Source organism: Salvelinus sp. IW2-2015, linkage group LG4q.1:29 (assembly GCF_002910315.2).
Source record: "Salvelinus sp. IW2-2015 linkage group LG4q.1:29, ASM291031v2, whole genome shotgun sequence".
Lineage (NCBI taxonomy): Eukaryota > Metazoa > Chordata > Actinopteri > Salmoniformes > Salmonidae > Salvelinus > Salvelinus sp. IW2-2015.
In genome coordinates, this window is record NC_036842.1 from 72,168,320 (window position 1) to 72,194,767 (window position 26,448).

Here is a 26,448-nt window from a genome sequence, read left to right on the forward strand (position 1 = left end):
ACAGCTTGGAAAATTCCAGAAAATGATGTCATGGCTTTAGAAGCTTCTGATAGGCTAATTGACATAATTTGAGTCAATTGAAGGTGTACCTGTGGATGTATTTCAAGGCCTACCTTCAAACTCAGTGCCTCTTTGCTTGACATTATGAGAAAATCAAAAGATATCAGCCAAGACCTCATAAAAAAATTGTAGACCTCCACAAGTCTGGTTCAACCTTGGGAGCAATTTCCAAATGCCTGAAGGTACCACATTCATCTGTACAAACAATAGTACGCAAGTATAAACACCATGGGACCACGCAGCCGTCATACCGCTCAGGAAGGAGATGTATTCTGTCTCCTAGATATGAATGTACTTTGGTGCAAAAATTGCAAATCAATCCCAGAACAACAGCAAAGGACCTTGTGAAGATGCTGGAGGAAACAGGTACAAAAGTATCTATATCTACAGTAAAATGAGTACTATATCGACATAGCCTGAAAGGCCACTCAGCAAGGAAGAAGCCACTGCTCCAAAACCACCATAAAAAAGCCATACTAGAGTTTGCAACTGCACATGGGGACAAATAACATACTTTTTGGAGAAATGTCCTCTGGTCTGATGAAACAAAAATAGAACTGTTTGGCCATAATGACCATTGTTTTGTTTGGAAGAAAAAGGGGGACGCTTGCAAGCCGAAGAACACCATCCCAACCGTGAAGCACGGGGATGGCAGCATCATGTTGTGGGGGTGTTTTGCTGCAGGAGGGGACTGGTACACTTCACAAAATAGATGGCATCATGAGGCAGGAAAATTATGTGGATATATTGAAGCAATTTCTCAAGACATCATTCAGGAAGTTAAAGTTTGGTCGCAAATGGGTCTTCCAAATGGACAATGACCCCAAGCATACTTCCAAAGTTGTGGCAAAATGGCTTAAGGACAACAAAGTCAAGGTATTGGAGTGGCCATCACAAAGCCCTGATCTCAATCCCATAGACAATTTGTGGGCAGAACTGAAAAAGCATGTGCAAGCAAGGTGGCCTAGAAACCTGACTCAGTTACACCAGCTCTGTCAGGAGGAATGGGCCAAAATTCACCCAACTTATTGTGGGAAGCTTGTGGAAGGCTACCTGAAACATTTGACCCAAGTTAAACAATTTAAAGGCAATGCTACCAAATACTAATTGAGTGTATGTAAACTTCTGACCCACTGGGAATGTGATGAAAGAAATAAAAGCTGAAATAAATAATTCTCTCTACTATTATTCTGACATTTCACATTCTTAAAATAAAGTGGTGATCCTAACTGACCTAAGACAGGGAATTTTTACTAGGATTAAATGTCAGGAATTGTGAAAAACTGAGTTTAAATGTATTTGGCTAAGGTGTATGTAAACTTCCGACTTCAACTGTATGTACCATAAAATCGATAACTTGCTAGCAACAGAAAGCATTCAAATACTGGCTATCTCTGAAACTCACTTAGATAATTCCTTTGATACAGTACTAGCAATATATGGTTATAACATCTACAGAAAAGACAGGAATGCCAATGGAGGAGGTATTGCTGTTTATAATCAGAGTCATATTCCTGTAAGGCTTAGAGAGAAGCTCATGTCACATGCTGTTGAAGTACTACGGCTACAGGTTCCCCTGCCTCACCTAAAGCGTATTATTGTGAGAAGTTGCTATAGTCAGTATATGGATAATATGTGTGAAATGCTTGATAATGTATGTGATATCAACAGAGAGGTATATTTTCTGGTTGACCTAAATGTTGACTGGCTTTCATCAAGCTTTCATCAAGCCACTCAAGAAAAAGCTTCAACTTGCAACCTGGTTCAGGTTATCAGCCAACCAGGGTTTGATTTAGGAAAATGTGGCGCCAAACAACGTGGCCTACCCGGCCATTTCAGAAATTTACCGGACCCATATGCATTAGGGCGTCCATCCACAGTGGTCAGAATGATAGAAATCGCATTTAGATTATGGTAATTAATCTTAACAGAACATGCAACTCCTATTACTGAAGCAGCTAATAAAACATCACTCTCAAACATTTGCCAAAATGCAATTCGAGGGAAAACACTATTCTAAACAGTGCACCTGATGAGAGCGGTTCCATATATGACAGAGATGAAAATCTCCATTAGAAACTTAGAAAGAGGGGGAATCTAAAGATACAACAACTAAGATGGGATGCTAATATGACTAGGATTGTGCCTTTGGCTTCTGGACAATGAAAGATAGTATGAACCAATAGAACAGAAATTGCATCGTGGTGGGTCCAATAGTCTAGGGAAGTAAATTGAAATACATTTTCCAAAACTATATAATTATTTTTGTCTATATAAAATACACCATAAAGCATGACTTAGCCACATAGGAATCGAGGATCATTAGCTTCCAAAAAAAAAAGCTGTGGATTGTTTCAAAACACAAACTTGTAGGCCTATGCCTATTTTGGGAAGTACGCCATTTGGGGCAGCGCAAGTGGCAATAGGCCTAGCTGATTATTGACTTGCGGATGTCAGTGAAAAGCATCAAAATATGTGTGAAGATAATGTGTCTTGAGTATAATTTAAAATGTTGAGATAAGAAGGGGAGGGTGTGTGTCAAAGATATAGGCTAGTCTCTTTCCAGAATGGCTCAGCAGTCTTCAGTCAGTTCTTGCACATTCATTGTGTCATTGTGTGAATTGTTTCCCCTTTGATTATTTATTTTGATCAATTCCCCATTACATATGTCACCAGTAGTAAATGTACCTTTAATCTCCATCATTTAGTTACAGTAATTACTGTTACTCCATGTATTAAACCCTCTAAGGGCAAAGTCCGTGACCCCACAGAATTCGAATTAGCATAATAAAAAATCCCCTTAAAAATCTGTCAGTTTAAGATAGAGATCTGTTTTTTAGCAATGGATGTGTCTCAATCCCCCACATCTGCCTATGTCACTTCCGCATCTGCAGTGAAAGGTGACAGAGCTAGAGCGGTGTTTGTCAGACCATGAGACATCCCAAAATGTCAGTCTTCTCACAAAATCGTCTGTATCGTCCGATTGGTTTGGCCTACAAACTATTATTATACCGCTCTATGGAAAGATGTGACTCTCACGAACACGATGGTGTTATACATTTTGCTCTACGACCGCAACAAGCATATTGGGACTTGTCTGAACTCGGTACAGCTGATCTGCCAACTTCTGTCTGTAGCGTCCGAACAGTTTGGGCCTGTTCTTTCCCTCTGTGGAAAGGTGAGAATCTCACGAACACGTGCATGTCGATTGCATTCCTCTAGGATGCCCACAGGCCTCACAAGACTCGTCTGAAGGTCCCCCTTACCAGTTTAAAAAATGAATGGAAGTATATATGGAGACTGTTTAGTGCCAATAAGGGGTTACATACATGTGTAAAAATAAAAAAAGATATAGGTATAGGACAGACACTTCAGAACCAACTTTCTTTTGATTTTTTGGGGGGGGGCTTCCTGTTGCTCCATGTTGTGAATCTGTTATTCAATGCGTTTGTATTGGCTAATAGCAGTAAGGGTCCCCKAAAAACATTTTTAGTTTTGTTAATTGTTTTAAACATTTTTATATTTTAATACTTCAAGGGGTCTTAAAATTCAAAATCAAATAGCAAAATGATCCTTGGTATGGTCTTAAATCAATTCCATATAGCTTAGTAGAAGCCCCCTTAGACGGGGCTTAGAATCTTATAGGTTAATTAGGCCTACAGTCATTCTCATTCACAACAACCTGCTACACTTGTGAGAAACACATTTTGGTTTATTTCATAACCATCATTAACAAGTTTTTTTATTGTCTTTTGTTTAGAGTGCTCCATGTGAGCAATGAGGATGTGTCTGGTTTCTCTGTCCTGTTAATGTTAAGTGATTGCGTGTGCCTGAGCACGCATAGAAGGACCTGGCCTGCTGCAAGGAAATGTAGGGAAGTCAACAGTCAGTTTTTTTTACATCCATTGTGAATGATAATATAGCCTATTAAAACTATAGTTCCTCACAGTAGGCTATTTTTTAAATATTTTCAACAATCTCCCCCTCGATAATCACCAAGCCTCAGCGTGAAAGAGCAAAATATCATGATCTGATGATCCCATATGTCCAGTGGAAACGTCATAAAATACAGACTTTGTTAGTGACAGGTTTGTGATTTCCACATAAGTAGTCCACCACTAGCAGGTAGGTAGGTGGTGCTTTTTAGAGTGAACAAGTACTCTCCCAGTCTTTGCCAGGGTCTTTCAGGAAGTTGTGAAGGTATGAGTGGTTCTGTGTGGTTTGTGCACTCTTTGATGCATGTCCTGCAGTTAAGCACAAGTTTGTTCAGTTGCTGGCTTAGTCCAGGCCACCACACTGCCTGTTGTGCGCATTCTCTGAATACATTGTGACTCCTATTTTCCACATCTTCAATCTAAGCCTAGAAGAGGGAGTGTGTCCTCAGGCCTGGAGGGAGGCAAAGGTAATTCTGCTACCTCAAAATAGCAAAGAACCCTTTAATGGTTCAAACAGCTGACCAATCAGCCTGTTACTGGTGCTTAGCAAACTTTAGGAAAAAATCATTTTCGACCAAATACAATGTCATTTTACAACAAAAAAATTAACAACAGACTTTCAGCACTCTTATAGGAAAGGGCACTCGACATGCTCGGCACTGACACAAATGACTAATGATTGGCTGAAAGAAATTGATAATAAGAAGATTGTGGGAGCTTTTTTGTTAGACTTCAGTGCAGCTTTCATTGTATTGATCATAACATATTTCTGAAAAACTCTGCCTTATCATGGATTGAGAGTTACCTATCCAATAGAACACAGAGGGTTTTCTTTAATGGAAGCCTCTCTAATACAAATTTGGTTGTGTGGTGTCCCGCAGGGCAACCGGCTTGGGCCATTATTGTTTTCTGTTTTTACTAATGACCTTACACTGACCTTGAATAAAGCCTGTATGTCCATGTATGCTGACGTATACACGTCGGCTGCAACAGTAAAATAAATAACTGACACCCTTAACATAGAGGTCCAGTCAGTTTTAGAATAGGTAACTAGCAATAGGCTGGTGCTAAATATAAAAAAAAAATGAAAAGCATAATTTTTGGGACAAATCACTCACTCATTCCCTAAACCTCATCATGAACAATTACTGAATAATGTGGCGATTGAGCAAGTTGAGGAGACTAAACTGCTTCGTGTCACCCTAGATAGCAAGCTAACATGGTCAAAACATATAGACTCAATGGTTACTAAAATGGGAAGAGGTCTGTCCATGATAAGGCATTGCTCTCCTTTCTTGACATCTCAGTCAGACAGGTTTTACAGGCCCTAGTTTTGTCGCACCTGGACTACTGTCCAGTTGTGTGGTCGGGTGCAGCAAAGAAGGACATAGGCAAATTGCAGTTGGTCCAGAACAGAGCAGCACAGATGTGCACGGAGGATGAATGTCAAATGCATGTCAGTCTCTCCTGGCTCAAAGTTGAGAAGAGATTGACTGCATCACTATTGGTCTTTGTGCGAGGTGTACTGAACTGTCTGTTCAAGCAGTTGGCACATAGTTCGGACACTTATTGGTATCACACAAGACATGTAACCAGAGGTCTCTTCACAGTCCGCAGGTCCAGAACAAAGGATGGGTAACACAGTATTAAATAGAGCCATGATTAAATGGAACTCTCTGCCACCCCAGGTAACTCAAGCTAGAAATTAAACCAGATTCAAAAACCAGATAACCAGTCTTAAGGCACAACGGAAGAGACACACAGACATTTTTATGCATTTTGTATTGTATTATGTATGTGATATGTGGTTGGTATACGACTGTGAATAAAATCAAATCAAATTTTATTGGTCACATACACATGGTTAGCAGATGTTAATGCGAGTGTAGCGAAATGCTTGTGCTTCTAGTTCCGACAATGCAGTAATATCTAACAAGTACTCTAACAATTTTACAACAACTACCTCATACACACAAATGTGAAGGGATGAATAAGAATATGTACATACAAATAAATGGATGAGCGATGGCCATGCGGCATAGGCAAGATGCAGTAGATGGTATAGAGTACAGTACATACATATGAAATGAGTAATGTAGGATATGTAAACATCATTAAAGTGGCGTTAATTAAAGTGACAAGTGATACCATTATTAAATCCATTTATTAAAGTGGCCAGAGATTTGAGTCTGTATGTTGGCAGTAGCCTCTCTATGTTAGTGATGGCTGTTTAACAGTCTGATGGCCTTGAAATAGAAACTGTTTTTCAGTCTCTCTGTCCCAGCTTTGATGCACCTGTACTGACCTCGCCTTCTGGATGATAGTGGGGTGAACAGGCAGTGGCTCGGGTGGTTGTTGTCCTTGATGATTTTTTTGTTTTTGGTCTTCCGCTGAGATCGGGTGCTGTAAGTGTTCTGGAGGGAAAGTAGTTTGCCCTCGGTGATGCGTTGTGCAGACCGCACTACCCTCTGGAGAGCCTTGCAGTTGAGGGCGGTGCAGTTGCCGTACCAGGCGGTGATACAGCCTGACAGGATGCTCTCGATTGTGCATTTGTAACAGTTTTTTCACACTGAGGAGGTTGCAGAGGCGCTATTGCGATTGTGCCTTCTTCACCACGCTGTCTGTGTCGGTGGACCATTTCAGTTTGTCCGTGATGTGTACGCCGAGGAACTTAAAACTTTCCACCTTCTCCACGACTGTCCTGTCGATGTGGATGGGGTGTGCTCCCTCTGCTGTTTCCTGAAGTCCACGATCATCTCCTTTGTTTTGTTGACATTGAGTGGGAGGTTATTTTTCTGACACCACACTCTGAGGGCCCTCACCTCCTCCCTGTAGGCCGTCTCGTCGTTGTTGGTAATCAAGCCTACCACTGTAGTGTCGTCTGCAAACTTGATGATTGAGTTGGAGGCGTGCATGGCCATGCAGTCATGGGTGATGCTCTGAGGACGCAGCTAGGGATGCCGTCTGGGCTGGACAGCCTTGCAAGGGTTAACACATTTAAAAGTTTTACTCACGTTGGCCACGGAGAAGGAGAGCCCACAGGCTTTGGTAGTGAGCCGTGTCAGTGGCACTGTATTGTTCTCAAAGCAAGCAAAGAAGTTGTTTAATTTGTCTGGGAGCAAGACGAGTTTTCTTTTTGTAATCCGTGATTGACTGAAGACCCTGCCACACACGTCTCGCGTTTGAGCCATTGAATTGCGACTCTACTTTGTCTCTATACTGACGCTTTGCTTGTTTGATTGCCTTACGGAGGGAATAGCTGCACTGTTTGTATTCGGTCATGTTTCCAGTCGCCTTGCCATGATTAAAAGCGGTGGTTCGCGCTTTCAGTGCAAGATGACGCCGACAGAGATGGTCACCTCCCTTCAGGTCCTTAGGAAACTATGCAGTTATTTGTTTTTTATGTATTATTTTTTACATTGTTAGCCCAGAAAATCTCAAGTGTAATTACATAGAGCCAGGAAGAACTATTGGATAAAAAAGTGATGTCAACTTACCAACATTACGACCAGGAACACGTCTTTCCCGAAGCTGATCCTTTGTTCGGACCTCCACCCTGGACATGGGATCTTAACCCAGAGGCCAACCCAAAACAACGCGGCCACCGCAGGAGAGGCAGACGGAGCGGCCTACTGGTCAGACTCAGAAGTCGAGCACACCATCCACCGCTTCCGAGCATATTACTCGCCAATGTCCAATCTCTAGATAACAAGGTGGACGAAATTAGGGCACGAGTTGCCTTCCAGAGAGACATCAGAGATTGTAACATTCTCTGTTTCACGGAAACATGGCTAACTCAGGATATGTTGTCAGAGGCGGTACAGCCACCCGGTTTCTTTATGCATCGCGCCGACAGAAACAAACATCTCTCTGGTAAGAAGAAGGGCGGGGGTGTATGCCTTATGATTAACGGCTCATGGTGTAATCACAACAACATACAGAAACTCAAGTCCTTTTGTTTACCTGACGTAGAATTCCTTACAATCACATGCCGACCGCATTATCTTCCAAGAGAATTCTCTTCGATTATAGTCACAGCCGTGTATACCCCCCCCCCCCCCAAGCAGATGCCTCATCAACCACGAAAGAACTTCACTGGACTCTATGTAAACTGGAAACCATACATCCTGAGGCTGCATTTATTGTAGCTGGGGATTTTAACAAAGCTAACCTGAGAACAAGACTTCCTAAATTCTATCAGCATATCGAATGCGCGACACGAGCTGCTAGCATTCTGGATCATTGCTCCTCTAACTTCCGTGATGCATACAAAGCCCTCCCCCGCCCTGCCTTCGGCAAATCTGACCATGACTCCATTTTGTTGCTCCCAGCCTATAGACAGAAACTAAAACAGGAAACGCCCATGCTCAGGTCCATCCAATGCTGGTCTGACCAATCGGATTCCATGCTTCAAGATTGCTTCGATCACGTGGACTGGGATATGTTCCGGATAGCCTCAGACAATAACATTGATGTATATGCTGACTCGGTGAGTGAGTTTATTAGCAAGTGCATCGGAGATGTCGTACCCACTGTGACTAAAACCTTTCCTAACCAGAAACCGTGGATCGATGGTAGCATCCACGCAATTATGGGGTTGTCTCGCCTGGCTATCTGGAGATGAATGCACTAGCTATGGGTCGCTCTGGATGGGAGCGTCTGCTAAATGACTAAATTGTAATGGAAATATAGTGCTATGTGTATTTACATTGTCTTCAAAAAGTAATCAAACCCCTTGACTTATTTCCCCAAAAAAACGTGTTACAGCCGGAATTCAAAATGAATTAAATTGATACTTTTCTCACCCATCTACACACAATACCACATAATGACAAAGTGAAAACATGTTTTCAGAAATATTTGCAAGTATATTGAAAATTAAATACAGAAATACCTCATTGACAAGTACTCACATCCCTGAGTCAATACTTTGTTGAAATACCTTTGGCAGTGATTATGGCTGTTAGTCTTTCTGGGTAAGTCTATGGATTGCGCAACATTTGCCCATAATTATTTTCAAAATTCTTCAAGCTCTGTCAAATTGGTTGATGATCATTGCTAAACAATCATTTTCATGTCTTGTCATCGATTTTCAAGTAGACTCAAGTCAAAACCCTTAACTAGGCCACTGTCTTCTTGGTATAAGCAACTCTAGTGTAGATTTGGCCTTGTGTTTTAGGTCATTGTCCCACTGAAAGGTGAATTCATCTCCCAGTGTCTGGTGGAAAGAAGACTGAACCAGGTTTTCCTGTAGGATTCTGCCTGTGCTTAGCTCCATTACGTTTATTTTTTTATCCTGAAAAACAGTCCTAAAACTTGAGGGACCTCCCTGGTCTTTGTGGTTGAATCTGTGTTTGAAATTCACTGCTTTTTATTTTACCTTTATTTAACTAGGCAAGTCAGTTAAGAACAAATTCCTATTTTCAATGATGGCCTAGGAACAGTGGGTTAACTGCCTTGTTGAAGGGTAGAACGACAGATTTTTACCTTGTCAGCTCAGGGATTTGATCTAGCAACCTTTCGATTATTAGTCCAACGCTCTAACCACTAGGCTACCTGCCACCCCAGGTAGCCTTGGTACCTTACAGATAATTGTATGCGTGGGGTACAGAGATGAGGTAGTTGTTCAAAAATCATGTTAAACACTATTATTGCACAGTCTATGTGACTTTAGCTCATTTTTACTCCCCAACTTATTTGGCTTGCCATAACAAAGGGGTTGAATAGTTATTGACTAAAGACAATTCAGCTTTAAATTTGTTATTAATTTGTAAAAATAAATCCACTTTGACATTATGTGGTATTGTGTGTAGGCCAGTGACAAAAACCTTTATTTTATTCATTTTAAATTCAGGGTGTAACAAAAAAAGTGTAAAAAGTGAGGGGGTGTGAATAGTTTCTGAAGGTATTGTATGTATATTATGCATTTTATTTGAGTCGTTTCCTGTTTGGACCCCAGGAAGAGTAGACACTGCCTCAACAGCAGCTAAGTGGGGTCCTAATAAATACTAAATAATTATGTTCTGGCACCCTGACAAAAGTTTCCTACCTTTGCCCTAGTTCCAGCACCCTGACAAAAGTTTCCTACTTTTGCCCTAGTTCCGGCACCCTGACAAATGTTTCCTACCTTTGCCCTAGTTCCGGCACCCTCACAAATGTTTCCTACCTTTGCCCTAGTTCCGGCACCCTGACAAATGTTTCCTATCTTTGCCCTAGTTCCGGCACCCTGACAAATGTTTCCTACCTTTGCCCTAGTTCCGGCACCCTGACAAATGTTTCCTACCTTTGCCCTAGTTCCGGNTTCCTACCTTTGCCCTAGTTCCGGCACCCTGACAAATGTTTCCTACCTTTGCCCTAGTTCCGGCACCCTGACAAATGTTTCCTACCTTTGCCCTAAACTAAGTAGCATTTGGGGTTTTGACATAAAGGAAATAAGCCTTTCCAGAGGTAACACTACCCTCTATTGGCCTATCAGAGCTACTTCAAGCAGAAAGCAGTTCACCAAAATGCTGCACTCTGACCATAGACTGTCGTCTTTGACCTTATATAATCAAAATGTAAGATAAACTTGTAAGAATAACTTGAAACAAAGGACCTTTTCACAGAGGTTGACGTCATTCTAATATTAGAAAGCTGATAGACTAATGGATCTCATTAACAGAGATGAGCTTTAAGATCCAGTTTTTATTAATAATATATATCCTTATTTGGCTGATGACAGTTGATAAAAACAATATACAAAGAAAAATATTGAATATCCATTTGACACATTTTCACACTCTTCATGCCCCCTAATAAAATAATGAATTCCTTTTAACTTAGAAAGTTCATACTGTACAAATTAAGAATCAACACAGAAAGGAATCCATGCAAAATGTATATTCTGGGTACTTGCACCCTAGAGTCCCCCTGGGTCCTCCTTGGCTTGGTCCCAGATCAGTTTGTGCCCTTGCCATACTCCATTACTGTCATTGTCAAGCCAAACATGACAAGTCCACAAGGAGTTGGCAGGACAGCAGAAACAGACTGGCACCTAGGCTAGGTCCTCTTACGATGCTGGTTCCTCTGATGGCGGCATTCCTATCTGTCCTATCTGTCGACCGAGGAAGGTCCTCTATCTGTCCCCTGTGGTGGAGTTGACGTAGTCAGGGGCATTGTCGTCCGTCATGGGGAACACCCAGGTGTTGCCATTGGTGGGGCCGCAACAGGTGGAGCTGCATGTGGGATTACAAGTGGCTGTGAGTCGGCGCAGGTACTCTGCGTGGACAGGCTTGTGGCTTTGCAGCACCCGGATAGCCTCGTCGATATTGAACCACTTCCGTTTCCTACCTGAAAGAGGTAAGGCAGAGAGAAAAGGTCAGCGGGCTCTATTAACCTCTTAAACTGCCGCCCTCTAGTGGCACTTTCTAAACGACACATTATTGTATACTACCTGTCTCTTATACACATCTAGATGTGTAACGACACATTATTGTATACTACCCTCAAAGTACATGTCAGTATAAAAAACATCCTACAAATACATGCTTAGTGCTCTGTGTGTGTGTGGGGGGGGGGGGGGGAAAACAAACAAAAATTGTATTTTACCCATAAAGACACAGCCATTTTAAAAGCGCCGGGCTTGTGCAACGTGCCATGCTTTAATTTTCCGTGAATGATATACAGTGCCTTCAGAAAGTATTCACACCCCTAAACTTTGAACACATTTTGTTGTGTGTTACAAAGTGGGATTAAAATGTATATGTCATTTTTTGTCAACAATCTACACAAAATGTGACATTTTATTTATGGAAAATAAAATACTAATATATCTTGATTAGATAAGTATTCAACCCCCTGAGTCAATACATGATCGAATCACATTGGGCAGTGATTACAGCTGAGAGTCTTCCTTGGTAAGTCTAAGAGCTTTGCACATCTGGATTTTACAATATTTGCCAAATATTCTTTTAAAGAAATTAAAGTTCTATCAAGTTGGTTGTTGATCATTGCTAGACAGTCCTTTTCAAGTCTTGCCATAGTTTATCCAGCCCATTTAAGCCAAAACTGTAACTTGGCCACTCAGGAACACTCAAGGTAGTCTTGGTAAGCAACTCCAGTGTATATTTGGCCTAGAGTTTTAGGTTATTGTTCTGCTGAAAGGTGAATTTGTCTTCCAGTGTCTGTTGGGAAGCAGATTGAACCAAGTTTTCCTCTAGGATTTTGCCTGTACTTAGCTCTGTTCCATTTATTTTCTTCCTAAAAAAACTCCCTAGTCCTTGAAGATGACAAGCATACCCATAACATCATGCTGCCACCACCATGCTTGAAAATATGAAGAGTGGTACTCAGTGATGTGTTGTGTTGGATTTGCAGAGTGAGCAAATGTTAAGTGATTTGTTAAGCACATTTTTACTCCTGAGCTTAGACTTGCCATAACAAAAGGGTTGAATACTTATTGACTCAAGACATTTCAGCTTATAATTTATTAATTTGTAAACATTTCTAGAAACACAATTCCACATTGTGTTTAGATCAGTGACGCAACATCTCAATTTAATAACTTTTAAATTCAGTCTTTAGCACAACAAAATGTGGATAGTCAAGGGTTGTGAATACTTTCTGAAGGCAAATGAGGAGAAAGCTGAAGTCTCTATCCATTGATGTAAATATACAGTATCCCTCCCCTGTCTGATTCCCAGTTCATCCACTAGATAGCAATAGGAGATCACATGACATCTCTTGGCCACCAGTTGCGTCTGGTTTGGGTCGTGAGTCACTGTGCCAAAATGGCTGAACGGTTTTTCAAGCCTGACATCTTAAAATTACATTATCAATCAGGGCTTTCAAGTTATGGAGTTTGCTTTTTTTAAATTTTTATAAATAAGACAGACAGGTGAGGAAACTTCAAACTTCTTTTCCCATTCACTTTTCCTATTGTAAACAATGCGCTAGATCAGTGGCGCATGTGGAGGATGTATACAAGGATATTCATATGACATTGCCAGCAGTAAGATTTGAGTTAGATTTCCAAAAAGGACTGCAGCTTTCAAATGTCATCGCCGGACCCTGTACCGGGTCCAAAACAACCACTCAGAGTTTAGCAGGTTAACAGAGTAATAGGATCTAAAAACTGATTCCCATCAGATGTATACAACGATTTTCAGTTTTTGTAATAAGCCAACAATGATTACTGTTTGTTTTTCCCTGACTGCCTGAATGTACATTACATTGTATTAGGAACTAATCAAAACTTTCCTTAAAGTAGGTCTTTGTTACTGTAACGGATGCATGTGACATTCAGAAAGTGTTTTTACTTATCTGCTTTTGTTGGACTTCCCAATTAGCATATCAACATGAACACTGGCTAAACCTCTGTAAGCAGCTACACATTTTCCCCACCCCTTCACACCAACCAGCTCTGAAATACTGAAAAATGTAACACCCCTGAATGTTGAGAACTTTACCCATAGTACAACTGGACATTTCTGTAATTTATCCTGTGGTGTTTATGAAGCTTCCCACCTAAGCCTCAGTATAAAGATTTCCCATAAAAAACATTGTCTGGTTAACTGTCAGTTAACATTATTTATACATCTCTTCAAAACCACTTTCTCCTGGCTTCCAAATGCTATCCATATTTTATCATTCAAGTATTTTGTAAAAGGCATTCAAAAGTGCCCTCTGACATTAAAATGGGTTACTGAGGGGGGCGTAGCGGTGTGTATGGGGGGGGGGTTCACTAACCACTGAGGTACTCCACTTGTAAGACAAGCCCACAAATGTAGAGCCTGACCAGGCACAGTCATGGGCCTTGTAAAAGGCAAGAGAGGACAGAGGGAGGGAGGGGGCGACAGTGCGAGTAGTGACGAAGACTGGAAAACAACTGTGCACAGCAAACATGCATGCACCTTGTGAACAGGCCTGAATTCTATTTATATGGCTGAAGGGAACGAACGATAAGCACTTTTTTCAGACCGGTTACAAATAGTTCACGTTTTGAGTTACAGGGTCCCTTGTCAAAGGTTATATTTTAAACACCTGCTACCACATCCTAAACCAATTATGGTGATAATTTCTGGGGATCTAGTCCACGTCTTAACATGTAGAAAGTGTCTAGTTAGCTAAGACAGTTCGGTGTTTTCTACCGTACAATATTTACTTGACACTAATTTGCACAGATACCACATATTTTAGTTACAGAACATGGAAAATGTCTTCATGTAAATATTAGACAAACAAATGTACAAGTAACTTATTCAAAACAGAATTTGGTCAGTTTCATCTCATAATTTGATACTTAGTTTGCATAAAGAAAAGTATGTATCAAAACACAAGTGGACATTAAATACTGTTTTTTCAAACCATTCTTCAAATACAACCATTTTATTTAGACATCCAGCAATATGCTGACATTACTGAAGATTAACAGGTGTGTCACGATCGTTATACTGAATGGACCAAGGCGCAGCGTGCGTAGAGTTCCACATTATATTTAATAGTGAAAACAACAAAGAATAACAAACGTGCAGTAGTGCAGTGCTCAACGCAACTAAACACAAAARAAGATCCCACAAACAACAGGTGGGAAAAGGCTGCCTAAATATGATCCCCAATCAGAGACAACGATAAACAGCTGCCTCTGATTGGGAACCATACCAGGACAACATAGATCTATATAAATCACCTAGATAACCCTCCCTAGTCACACCCCGACCTAACCAACATAGAGAATAAAAAGCTCTCTATGGTCAGGGCGTGACAAGGTGTTTGACATAGAGGTGATGATGGTGTGAAAACAACTGACAGCATTTTTTCAGTCAATATATCCAGTAGGTCAGAGTTCAGGTGGCTAGGGACGTATTACTGTAGACATGGACGTGTCCCTCGGTCAGTATCTCAAGTGACAACAGAGACCATCTGTCAGTCTGTCTGCTTGTTCCTCTCTCAGTTTTTACAAGCTGTCTCCTGCCAACTAAACTGGGGTCAGCCTCTATACGAGTCATTTTAACTTCTTAAATGTAATGGCAAAATTTAGATTTCCACCTAAATAGACATAGCCAAAAGTAACTGCTATTCATGTGTAATTACATGATTCTGACATGCCAAAACTTGGTATATTTGGAAAGACGACGTCTGGGAGATTATGAGGAAATGATCAGAAGATAGTTGTTACATAGTTCAGAAWACACAAGATCAAGCACACACAACATTTTATTTTGAAAGTAATCTTTCATTGACAAGCTATAAGTGAATTATTGATGCCCAGAGCTGGAAACACTCTCAGATGGCTTCTACAACATGTGAACAAGATCAGAAAAAAAGGGATTGATAGACCTAACAACTAGAAATAGGCAGATGTTTTAGTAAGTGGTCAGGTGTGGTCACGGGATGTTTTCAAGTGTCTCTAAACCTCTCCAAAGTGGCATACGTCTGTAAATTAGATAATTCCAGTGCTATTACACATTTGCAATCTGTTCAGTATAAAAATACAATTTCTACCATATTAACCTCACTCAAACATTGTGGTGGTGTTATGTGGTATCCAGGGTACATTCAAGTGTCCTTTCAACCTCTCCAAAGTGGTAATTGCACAGTTTTTGCACACTGGATGTGCCTAAAAGTTATTGTTCACTATAAAAACAACATTTCTACAACACCAACCTCTCTCAAACATTGTGGTGGTGTCGGGGGACATACAGGGGATATCCAAGTGTTTTTTCAACTTCTCCAAAGTGACAGAATGTTTAGCCTAGGCATATCCATTGTATTAATCCCATATACAAATGAACTGTTTACAAAAACAACATAGAAGCAACAGATATACATTAAAAATATATAACATTTCTTATCAAACACAAAGTTGGTTACACATGTATCCTTCACTAAAAAAAGGWGCAAAAATAGAAATAAGCTGAAATATTTACAAATGGCATTCGTGTTCGTTTTACATCCCAGGTGTAGATGATTAGATTTCGCTTTCKRCGTACCTTGTGCATGTAGTGATAGTCTTTGAAGCAGTCCCTCTGCCTGGAAACAAAAAGCCAACTGGCATTTCGGAAGAAAATCTGGCATTTCCCCCTTTTTTCCCCCTGTGTTTTGTGCAATGCTTGCAGTTCTTCCTTTTTGTTTTTTGGCACGTGTGTTGGATAGTGGTGCTCACCTTGAGTGGGGGGGTCTTGTGATGATTGTGAGGTTGCTTTGGGCCCCCAATTCAACCATTTCCAACACCAGCTGCTCTCGGAAGGCCAACTGGGAGACGGGTTTGACCTTTTGCTTTGGCCATCTGCTTGTGGAGAATGAAAGCATTTACTGTAGCAATGTCCACAAAGTGGTAAATAAAAGTCTTATACCACTTCCTGGTCTTGTGGAAAACCTGGTAGTAGTTTATCAGAGCATCAGATAGGTTGACACCCCCCATGCTGGCATTATAGTCCTTCACAGAAACAGGAATGGAGACATTCTTCCTTTTTCACTCTCCTTGTGACATTGTTGTTATTGAATGCCTTATGCTGTGTGGTGAGCATGGTTGTTTCCTTAGTGTCTTTCCATTTCACAAAAAGCTGCTTGTTTGTCCTGATCCAACGTATGGTCCCCCTCTCCGCTGTCTTTGTCATGTTGTTTACCTTGGTCTTGGAGAAACCGATTCTGTTAGGACGAATGGTGCCACAGGCCCCTATTTTCTTTTTGAAGAGGTCTATGAAAAGTGGATGTAGAACCATCAGACGGGGTGATTGACATCGCAGTGAAGAACTTGAACGGCGGGGGCGCTTGCTGGGGAGGGGTGGCTCTCAAACGTCATCAATATCCTCTGCGGTGAATAAAATAAAGGGATATATTGTTGTATGACACAGAATTACAGTTGACTAAATTTACTAAATGACATTACTGTAAAGTAAAAACACCAAGCCTAAACTTTATCTGTACAGTGACTCACATAGAAGGTGTGAAGTACACACACAATGCAAACAGTAACACTTTGGAAAGAAAGGCAGAGATGAGAACCACAAATAAACAATGACCATGAGAGTTTAGTGGCCTCTCCAAAGTTACAAGGATGAAACTTAGAACAGCATACAGTGAACTAATATGAAACATAGACAATAACTACTTTGGAATTATATAACATATAAATTACTTGTTACATAGGCCTATGTAAACGAAATCCAAAGCATAAAAAGCAGACAACTTACATATAGTACATTTTCTATTTAAAGTCATGAAATCAATTTACTTACAGATCTAAAAGTGGATCCAATCTTCTAGACAAATACCCTACCATCTACTCTAACAAAATATAATAACAAATTTAAATAAATACCACCCCTACTCCACTATTTAAATCTACTTAGTCATACCTCAGGCCAACAACCTGAAAGGATGTGACACCACCACTTAACACACCCTGTAACTGTTCTGATGTCAAGTCTCGCACACCCAAATACCTCTCTGCAGCTGCCACCACAACCTCATTTTTCTGTGACTTACGTTCCATCCCTYCAGTACAGTTGATAACCATTGCTATAAATGCTAAAAATCAAATCTTACTGAAACATATATTCCTTGTTGGTCGATCCCTCTGTACGGTTACAGATCTACTACACAAACCACTCCTCTCAGGATCCCTCCCCCTTGAACCATCTTCCTCTACTTTCTTCACTGTCTCAGCATATGACAACTTCTGCACTACTCTAACCCTGGAAACCTCAACCTGCCTCTCTCGCACAGGACATGTCTGATCCCCAGCCCCATGGGCACCCCTACAATTAACACATACCACTACTTTCCCCAATGCTACACATTCCTTTGTCTCATGCCCTTCTGCACACTTCTCACACCTAGGAACCTCCCTCCTACACACTGCTACCACATGCCCATAAGCTTGACACCCGTAACAACATAATGTATTCGGCACAAAAGCTTGTACACAAAGACTTAAAGTAAAAATAAAAAAAACAGACAATGACTCTTCTGTTTCACCACTCACGCTACCCTGTCTGTGTCGCACCAAACGACAAGCATCACAAACACTGGGAATCTTCCCCTTCAGTTGGTCAACTTTTACTGCTACCCCAGAAATCAATTCTTTCAATGGCACCCTTTTCTTGAGAGCAAAACAATTCACGTCTTGCCCCCATTCATTTAACGCAGAACGCCTTCTCCCTCTGAGCAGCAGAAACACAAACAATTATCACAAGACCARTTCTGGTTAACCTCACTGATTCCACAGCACCCAACTCTGTTTTCACCCATCCTGAAACCACAAATGGATCAGCCAAAAGGCAAGGGTCCACTTGTTCCAAAAACTTCACTCCTACTGTCACAGACTCATCTTTATCCTGACTCTCGGTGCAAGCATAAGGCTCAGAGAACTTCACTACACCTACCACCTCCGATACTTCAACCGCATTCACTTCCATTTCTCCTCCTGTCTTCAGCTCACTCTGCTTACACTTTCGAGCATTCTTCTCTAACAAACCATCTCAGCTTTTTTCCACCATTTTTAACCGACTCAATCGCAACCTCTTCCTCTCTTAGACCTCCTCTGCCTCTCTTTTTCCCTCCATTCCTCTTCCGTATTCCAAGTATATGTCTCCTTATGAAAATACTGCACTTCTCCTGACATACATCTTGTTCTTGCCTTCTCAAGGGACGCCATTTAACCGGCTGTCACAATCTCCATACAATCAGCATGAACACCTCGGGATCTTGAAATGAGGTAATCTGCTCGGCCTGCCCTTATACATTCATATGCCCATATATGGTAGTAAATCCCACCAAAGATTTTAAGGCACAGATAAATAGCCAAGATACTCAGATTTCCGCAGACACCCTGCTTTTGCAGATAGGGCTACTGTTCTCATACCAGACTGAATTGAATAAAAACATCTAATAGGGTTCCTAAATATGGGGACTTTACATTTAAGAGGTTCATTTGAACTCCTTTCAATGCTGAGATTTACAATTTAGACTTTTGATTGATTGGAACATCAGTCAATAGTACAGTCAGTAGATACAAAATCATTGATTATTTGGCACTGATAATTGTTTTTAATACATTAAAAGATAACCAAGACACATACATCATTTGGTATGTACAGTAGCCATTTTAGGAACATGGCTCATCTGCTCCACTTTGATGTTCCACAGATCCACCCAGGAGAGAACAGTGATGTACATGTGACCTATGCAAAAAGCTCGTAAAATAAATTTATCAAATTCATGGTTCAGCAGCTTGAAATGCAAAGAATAGTGATGACACTGTGAAATTCTTGCTCCCAAGAATTCCGGTCCATGATGGACTATCGGCCTTGCGAGGGTCAACTGTCCTTGAGGCATTGAGACACTGATCTTTGACCAACAGATATCCTGACCTGTATATTGACTTAGAACAACAGTCAGATTCTCCGTCTGAAGGCACTGTACAGTCGTAATATGAAAGTGTTACATTTCTTTCCCCTATTAATAACATTGGACAAATTACATAAATGAATAATAATTTTACTTATCTAAAGAATAAAGGTTTTGATACAACATGAGTACTATGCATGAACCCCCCAAAGAGCCACTTCAACTTACAAACTCCAACAGTATTCGTGCTTTTGTCTTTTCATGATACAAATTCTCTTCAAAGGGATTCTTACATGAACCTGACTTTGATACACTCTCTATGAATGGAATTAGCAAATATCATCTGATGATTTGCGTTAAGTACCCAGGAGTCAAACCAACAGTCCTCAAACCTCATTTCACGGCCCTGACTGCTTAGGAGATCAAAACCTTTTTGTTTAATGAGGCACAAATGTGTTTGTGAGTTCCAATGTTTTGATGTCAACATCACAGACTGGGAGAGTGAAAGGGGCCCGGGGTGTGAGAGAGACGTAGTTGCGTAGGTGTAGTAAGAAAAGGTTGTTTGTCTAAATTTCTCAGAAGTTCCCAGTTTCCCACCAATTGTGTCAGAGAGGAAATGCTTAGACAAAAGACGTGCATAAAGGTCTAAAGAGATGTGGGAAAATTGTGTTCCCTAACCAGATGTCTTCATGTACAGTAGAAGTTCCCTAACCAGATGTCTTCATGTACAGTAGAGGCCTACCGATGTTGACAGAATCCTCCCAGTCCTCCAAGGTCTCTGTCACAGTCAGGACATAGACGTATGTTCTGTGTTTCCTGTCCTGGTTGTGCTACAGGAACAGACAAACAGACAGACTGATTCATATCATAATAAACCCTTACAGTGTTTCTGTATTGCATGCAGGGCTTAAACATGTTGTGGTGTGGTGTGTGGTATTTTCAGCTGGGACCCCATTTTTTGGTCAGCTGAAACCGACCCCACCCCAGCCCAAATCTAATGATACAACCTTGAAATCAGTAAATGTTTATTTACATCAACAAATAACCTTGCATTCATTCCATTTGTCTTTCGTATCAAAAGTAACTAATAAATACATATACTCAATAAAATACATTTACTAAATCTGTACTCTTAATTTTTTGTTCCCTGAATATCATTTTTTATGTGGCAACCCCACTGCAGTTCCCACGTGGGGTCATGACTTTGAATATCACTGGTCTAAGGTATGAGGAAGTAGGGCTTAATAATAATGTTGTAATGAGAGAAATGTTTTGATATAATGTGTTGCATGATATGTAATATACAGTGCTATGCTACAGTGTGCTATGACATGATGATTGACAGTTTGCGAGGCTTACCTCAAAAACCCCCAGTAGCCTGCCAAGTTTTCCCTTTACACCAGCCTGGACAGTGACACAGACAGATTAGAACAAAGGACAGTCAGCTACTGTATAAACACCAGTATAAAACCAATACATTCCCACATCCTACATTACAAGACAGAATCACTTTTAAAAGTTGTTACAAGCCAATATCATGTAGAGTTCTACTCTTCTGTTAAATCAACATCAGCAAGACAATTATTTTCAGAAAACAGAATCAAATTCTACTAAATGTAAATGTAGCAGATGGAAATCTGTGAAACTGATTCCTCAGCCTGAAGTGTCCCCACATGTGCTGCTGAATAGTAAGACGCTTCAGGAGGGAAGTCACGTGTGTTTGCGAGGCAGAGGTCCTGAGTTCGAACCTTGGTATGAGCTGAATCAAGGGGAAGTGGTACTCACTAAGCAAGGGGCGTGACATGTTTTACATAAACAAATAGCCTACATTTATTTAATTGATGATAGGATAACTAACACATCACAGATTATAACAACTAAAAATGAATCCATGTATTGTGGTTTTCACAAGCAAGGTATGTGCTCTTAAAGAACGTGCTTGTTTTGTAAGGCAGATATGTTTTACCTCAAACAATGCAACAGGTTTGACAGTACCCTACCCTCACCCCCTGCAAAAGCCAGATGTGAACATCGACTGACTGTGGGATATTTTCATGCCGAGACAGAATTCCAGCAGACTAGCCAAAGGGGAACACCATGTCTCTGCTCCCATAAAACTTAGTCTCAGCATTGCCCATGATGAGGACTGCATGTACAGTGCATTCGGGATAGTGTTCAGACCCCTTCACTTTTCCCACATTTTGTTATGTTACAGCCTTATTGTAAAATTAATTCAATCATTTTTTCTCCTCATCAATCTACACACAATAGCCCATAATGACAAAGCAAAAACAGGTTTTTAGAAATGTTTGCAAATGTATTAAAAATAAAAACTGAAATATTACATTTACATAAGTATTCAGACCCTTTACGCAGTACTTTGTTGAAGCACCTTTGGCAGCGATTACAGCCTCGAGTCTTCTTGGGTGTGACGCTAAACGCTTGGCAGACCTGTATTTGGGGAATTTCTCCCATTCTTCTTCGCAGATCCTCTCAAGCTCTGTCAGGTTGGATGGGGAGCGTCGCTGCACAGCTATTTTCAGGTCTCTCCATAGATGTTCGAAAGGGTTCAAGTCCGGGCTCTGGCTGCGTTGTCTTGGCTGTGCTTAGGGTCATTGTCCTGTTGGAAGGTGAACCTTCGCCCCAGTCTGAGGTCCTGAGCGCGCTCTGTACTTTGCTTAATTTATCTTTCCCTCGCTCCTGACTAGTCTCCCAGTCCCTGCCACTGAAAAACATCCCCACAGCATGATACTGCCACCACATTGGGATGGTGCCAGGTTTCCTCCAGACGTGACGCTTGGCATTCAGGCCAAAGAGCTCAATCTTGGTTTCATCAGACCAGAGAATCTTATTTCTCATGGTCTGAGAGTCCTTTCAGGTGCCTTTTGGCAAACTCCAAGTGGGCTGTCATGTGCCTTTTACTGAGGAGTGGCTTCCGTCTGGCCACTCTACCATAAATGCCTGATTGGCGGAGTGCTGCAGAGAAGGTTGTCCTTCTGGAAGGTTCTCCCATCTCCACAGAGGAACTCTGGAGCTCTGTCAGAGTGACCATCGGTTTCTTGGTCACCTCCCTGACCAAGGCCCTTCTCCCCCGAGTTTGGCTGTGCGGCCAGCTCTAGGAAGAGTCTTGGTGGTTCCTAACTTCTTCCATTTAAGAATGATGGAGGCCACTGTGTTCTTGGGTCCTTCAATGCTGCAGATATTTTTTGGTACCCTTCCCCAGATCCTTGCCTCAACACAATCCTGTCTCGGAGCTCTACGGACTATTCCTTCGACCTCATGGCTTGGTTTTTGCTCTGACATGCACGGTCAACTGTGGGACCATATGTAGACAGGTGTGTGCATTTCCAAATCATGTACAATCAATTGAATTTACCACAGATGGACTGCAATCAAGTTGTACAAACACCTCAAAGATGATCAATGGAAACAGGATGCACCTGAGCTCAATTTCGAGTCTCAAAGCAAAGGGTCTGAATACTTTAGTAAATAKGTTTTTTTTATATATATATATAAATTTGCAAACATTTCTGAAAACCTYTTTTCTCTTTGTCATTATGGGGTATTGTGTGTAGATTGATGAGGAAAATGTTTTATTTTATCAATTTTAGAATAAGGCTTAAAGTAACAAAATGTGGAAAAAGTCAAAGGTCTGAATACTTTCTGAATGCACTGTATACCCACTGATTGGGGTTTGGCCCATCTCAAGACAAGATCCCCAGGAGGACCTATGCCATCCTAGCATGCCTCATCGACTGAAGCGCTCAGCAGTTTAGTCAGCAATATAAAAACAAGGCCAAGAACTCCTGCTAATGATCATAACTATAATGTTAGCCTGGTTCCAGATCAGTTTGTGCTGTCTTACCAAATACATTTCTGTCATTGTCATGTCACGCCAAACAATGACACGCCAGGGATGGAATTGGCAAGACAACACAAATAGATTGGTGACCATGCTAATATATAAGCCTAATGTTGCTTGTCAAACCATTTGTGGTAAAAAGCAGACAACATGAAATGGCTGATGTGAAATGGCTCCACTGCTTCCCAACTCATCATACTGTCCTTGTGGATATCATACTGTCCACTAGGACAGTGGTTCCCAAACTCTTTCACTCGGGGCCTCCCTTCCGTTATTGGTAAACAAAATCAATGGGCAAAGGAAACGAGCTAAAAAACATTAGCTGACATGGGTTAGATGATCTAGACATTTCTGACAAGTTATAAATAATTATCTGAGGTCTGCAATGACTGATGAAAACTGATGATGCACTACCCAATTTGTGCATTCACCTATTACAACTTCCAAGAGTAGGTTGAAAGCCTGAGTGAGTTCCCCCTCCCGCATGCCCCACAGTTTGAGAACCACTGCACTAGGATATAAAGATTTGTGATATATGCATGAGAACAAATATTAAAAGATTCTTGTGACCCGGCCGCTGACTGTTTTGGGAGAGCCTGTTAACACCTTGCAACATTCCAGGACTGGAGCCCTTTGCTCTGTTCACATGATCCTGGGAGAGAGACATCATTCTGGTTTAAGTTCCTGCATCTCTCCCAGGTCTGCATGGCTAGGGCCAGGTTACCAGGACCACATGGTCATATGACAAACACAAGCCCCTACTAGCTTCAGKTCTATGATGGGATAAACCCAATATGTTATTTTGGGGGGCTCAACAGGGTGAAAAGTCTTATATTTGAACTTATCGTATATATTTAACCACCACGTGGATATACATCATAAAACTGATTTATGTGATAAAATCGAAATAATCTGACACTCATGCACATATTAAACCTCAATTAAACGTCCATTACGTGGTTCTTTGGAGTGGATGTGTTGAACTTGACAGAAGGGTATTACAGTGGGAGGACCATTTGAGTTATTAGCTCCCAACAGCCTGTGTTGGGGAGCGACTCATTTAACCCTATTCAGGGACATGTCTATCTCAGGAGGAGGAAGATGTGGGTAACTGGACACTGCCTCTAAATGTCACCGCTCAATTCCTAACAGCTGTCAACACGACTCCCTGTGGCAGAACACGGCAGAACATCCACTCCAGTCCAAACTAACAGTGAACAAGTAGTCACTTCTTTCATTAAACCAGGGATCATCAACTAGATTCAGCCACGGGGAAAAAAATCTTGAGTGGATGGTCGGGGAGTCGGAACATAATAAACAAATATTTGTAGACTGCAAATTGATTGCAAGCCCAAACAGATATAATTTTTGACGAAAAACAATCATTTCAAACCTTGCTTACATTTGTATACAATCATGTGTCCCGATTATGCATGAAAATACTTGGGAACAGTTGCAAAACTTTTTTAGTCTTTTATGTTTTTTTTATATATACACACAGTACCAGTCAAAGGTTTGGACACACTTACTCATTCAAGGGTTTTTCTTTATTTTTACTATTTTCTACATTGTAAAATAATAGTGAAGACATCAAAACCATGAAATAACACATGTGGAATCATGTAGTAACCAAAAAATGTGCCAAACAAATCAAAATATKTTTTATATTTGAGATTCTTCAAAGTAGCCACCCTTTGCCTTGATGACAGCTTTGCACACTCTTGGCATTCTCTCAACCAGCTTCACGAGGAATGCTTTTCCAACGGTCTTGAAAGAGTTCCCACATATGCTGAGCACTTGTTGGCTGCTTTTCCGTCACTCTGCAGTCCAACTCATCTCAAACCACTCAATTGGGTTGAGGTCGGGTGATTGTGGAGGCCAGGTCATCTGATGCAGCACTCCATCACTCTCCTTTTTAGTCAAATAGCCCTTACACAGCCTGGAGGTGTGTTTGGTCATTGTCATGTCGAAAAACAAATGATAGTACCACTAAGCCCAAACCAGATGGGATGGCATATTGCTGCAGAATGCTGGTTAAGTGTGCCCTTGAATTCTAAATAAATCACTGACAGTGTCAACAGCAAAGCACCCCCACACCATCACACCTCCTCATCTACGCTTCACGGTGGGAACTACACATGCAGAGATCATCCGTTCACCTACTCCGCATCTCACAAAGACACAGTGGTTGGACTTTTTTATTTTTTATTTGGACTCATCAGACCAAAGGACAGATTTCCACCGGTCTAATGTCCATTGCTCGTGTTTCTTGGCCCAAGAAAGTCTCTTCTTATTATTGGTGTAGTAGCGGTTTCTTTGCAGCAATTCGAGGCCTGATTCACACAGTCTCCTCTGAACAGTTGATGTTGACATGTGTCTGTTACTTGAACTCTATGAACCATTTATTTGGGCTGCAATCTGAGGCTGGTAACTCTAATGAAATTATCCTCTGCAGCAGAGGTAACTCTGGGTCTTCCTTTCCTGTGGCGGTCCTCATGAGAGCCAGTTTCATCATAGCACTTGATGGTTTTTGCGACTGCACTTGAGGAAACCGTCAAAGTTCTTGAAATGTTCTGGATTGACTGACCTTCACGTCTTAAAGTAATGATGGACTGTCATTTCGCTTTGCTTATTTGAGCTGTTCTTGCCCTAATATGGACTTGGTCTTTCACCAAATAGGGCTATCTTCTGTATACCACCCCTACCTTGTCACAACACAACTGATTGGCTCAAATGCATCAAGGAAGAAAGAAATTCCACAAATTAACTTTTAACAAGGCACACCTGTTAATTGAAATGTATTACAGGTGACTACCTCATGAAGCTGGTTGAGAGAATGCCAAGAGTGTGCAAAGCTGTAATTAATGCAAACGGTGGCTACTTTGAAGAATCTCAAATATATTTTGATTTGTTTAATGTTTTTTTGGTTACTACATGATTCCATATGTGTTATTTCATAGTTTTGATGTCTTCACTACTATTCTTGTAAAAATAAAGAAAAAKCATTGAATGAGTAGGCGTGTGCAAACTTTTGACTGGTATTTAACAATATTTAATTTTTAAAAATGCTGAGAAAACCTGGAGGGGTAAATAAAAACAGCCGCCAGTTGTGGAACCCTGCACTAAACCATTAGCGAAAACTGGATGTCTGTGCAGTGTACATCATGCTCAATCTAGAACATTTTGAAACTATATCTCCACTTCAAGTCTATCAGTGCTACTAATTTATCAAGGAAACTATCTATCTAACTTGGTGCATTA

At 41.0% G+C, this 26,448-nt stretch overlaps 1 protein-coding gene across 1 annotated transcript in view; it reads right to left on the reverse strand.

Moving 5' to 3' along the window:
• Positions 1–10,659: 10,659 nt before the first annotated feature.
• Positions 10,660–26,448, reverse strand: part of LOC111962491 (diphosphoinositol polyphosphate phosphohydrolase 3-beta) — a 28,461-nt gene continuing 12,672 nt past the window's right edge. The window contains exons 3-5 of the mRNA XM_023985612.1: positions 20,685–20,729; positions 20,068–20,155; positions 10,660–11,324 (exon numbers count right to left, since the gene is read on the reverse strand). Coding sequence (XP_023841380.1) covers positions 11,110–11,324; positions 20,068–20,155; positions 20,685–20,729 — 348 coding nt within the window. The 3' untranslated portion in view covers positions 10,660–11,109. The remainder of the gene's footprint in view (positions 11,325–20,067; positions 20,156–20,684; positions 20,730–26,448) is intronic.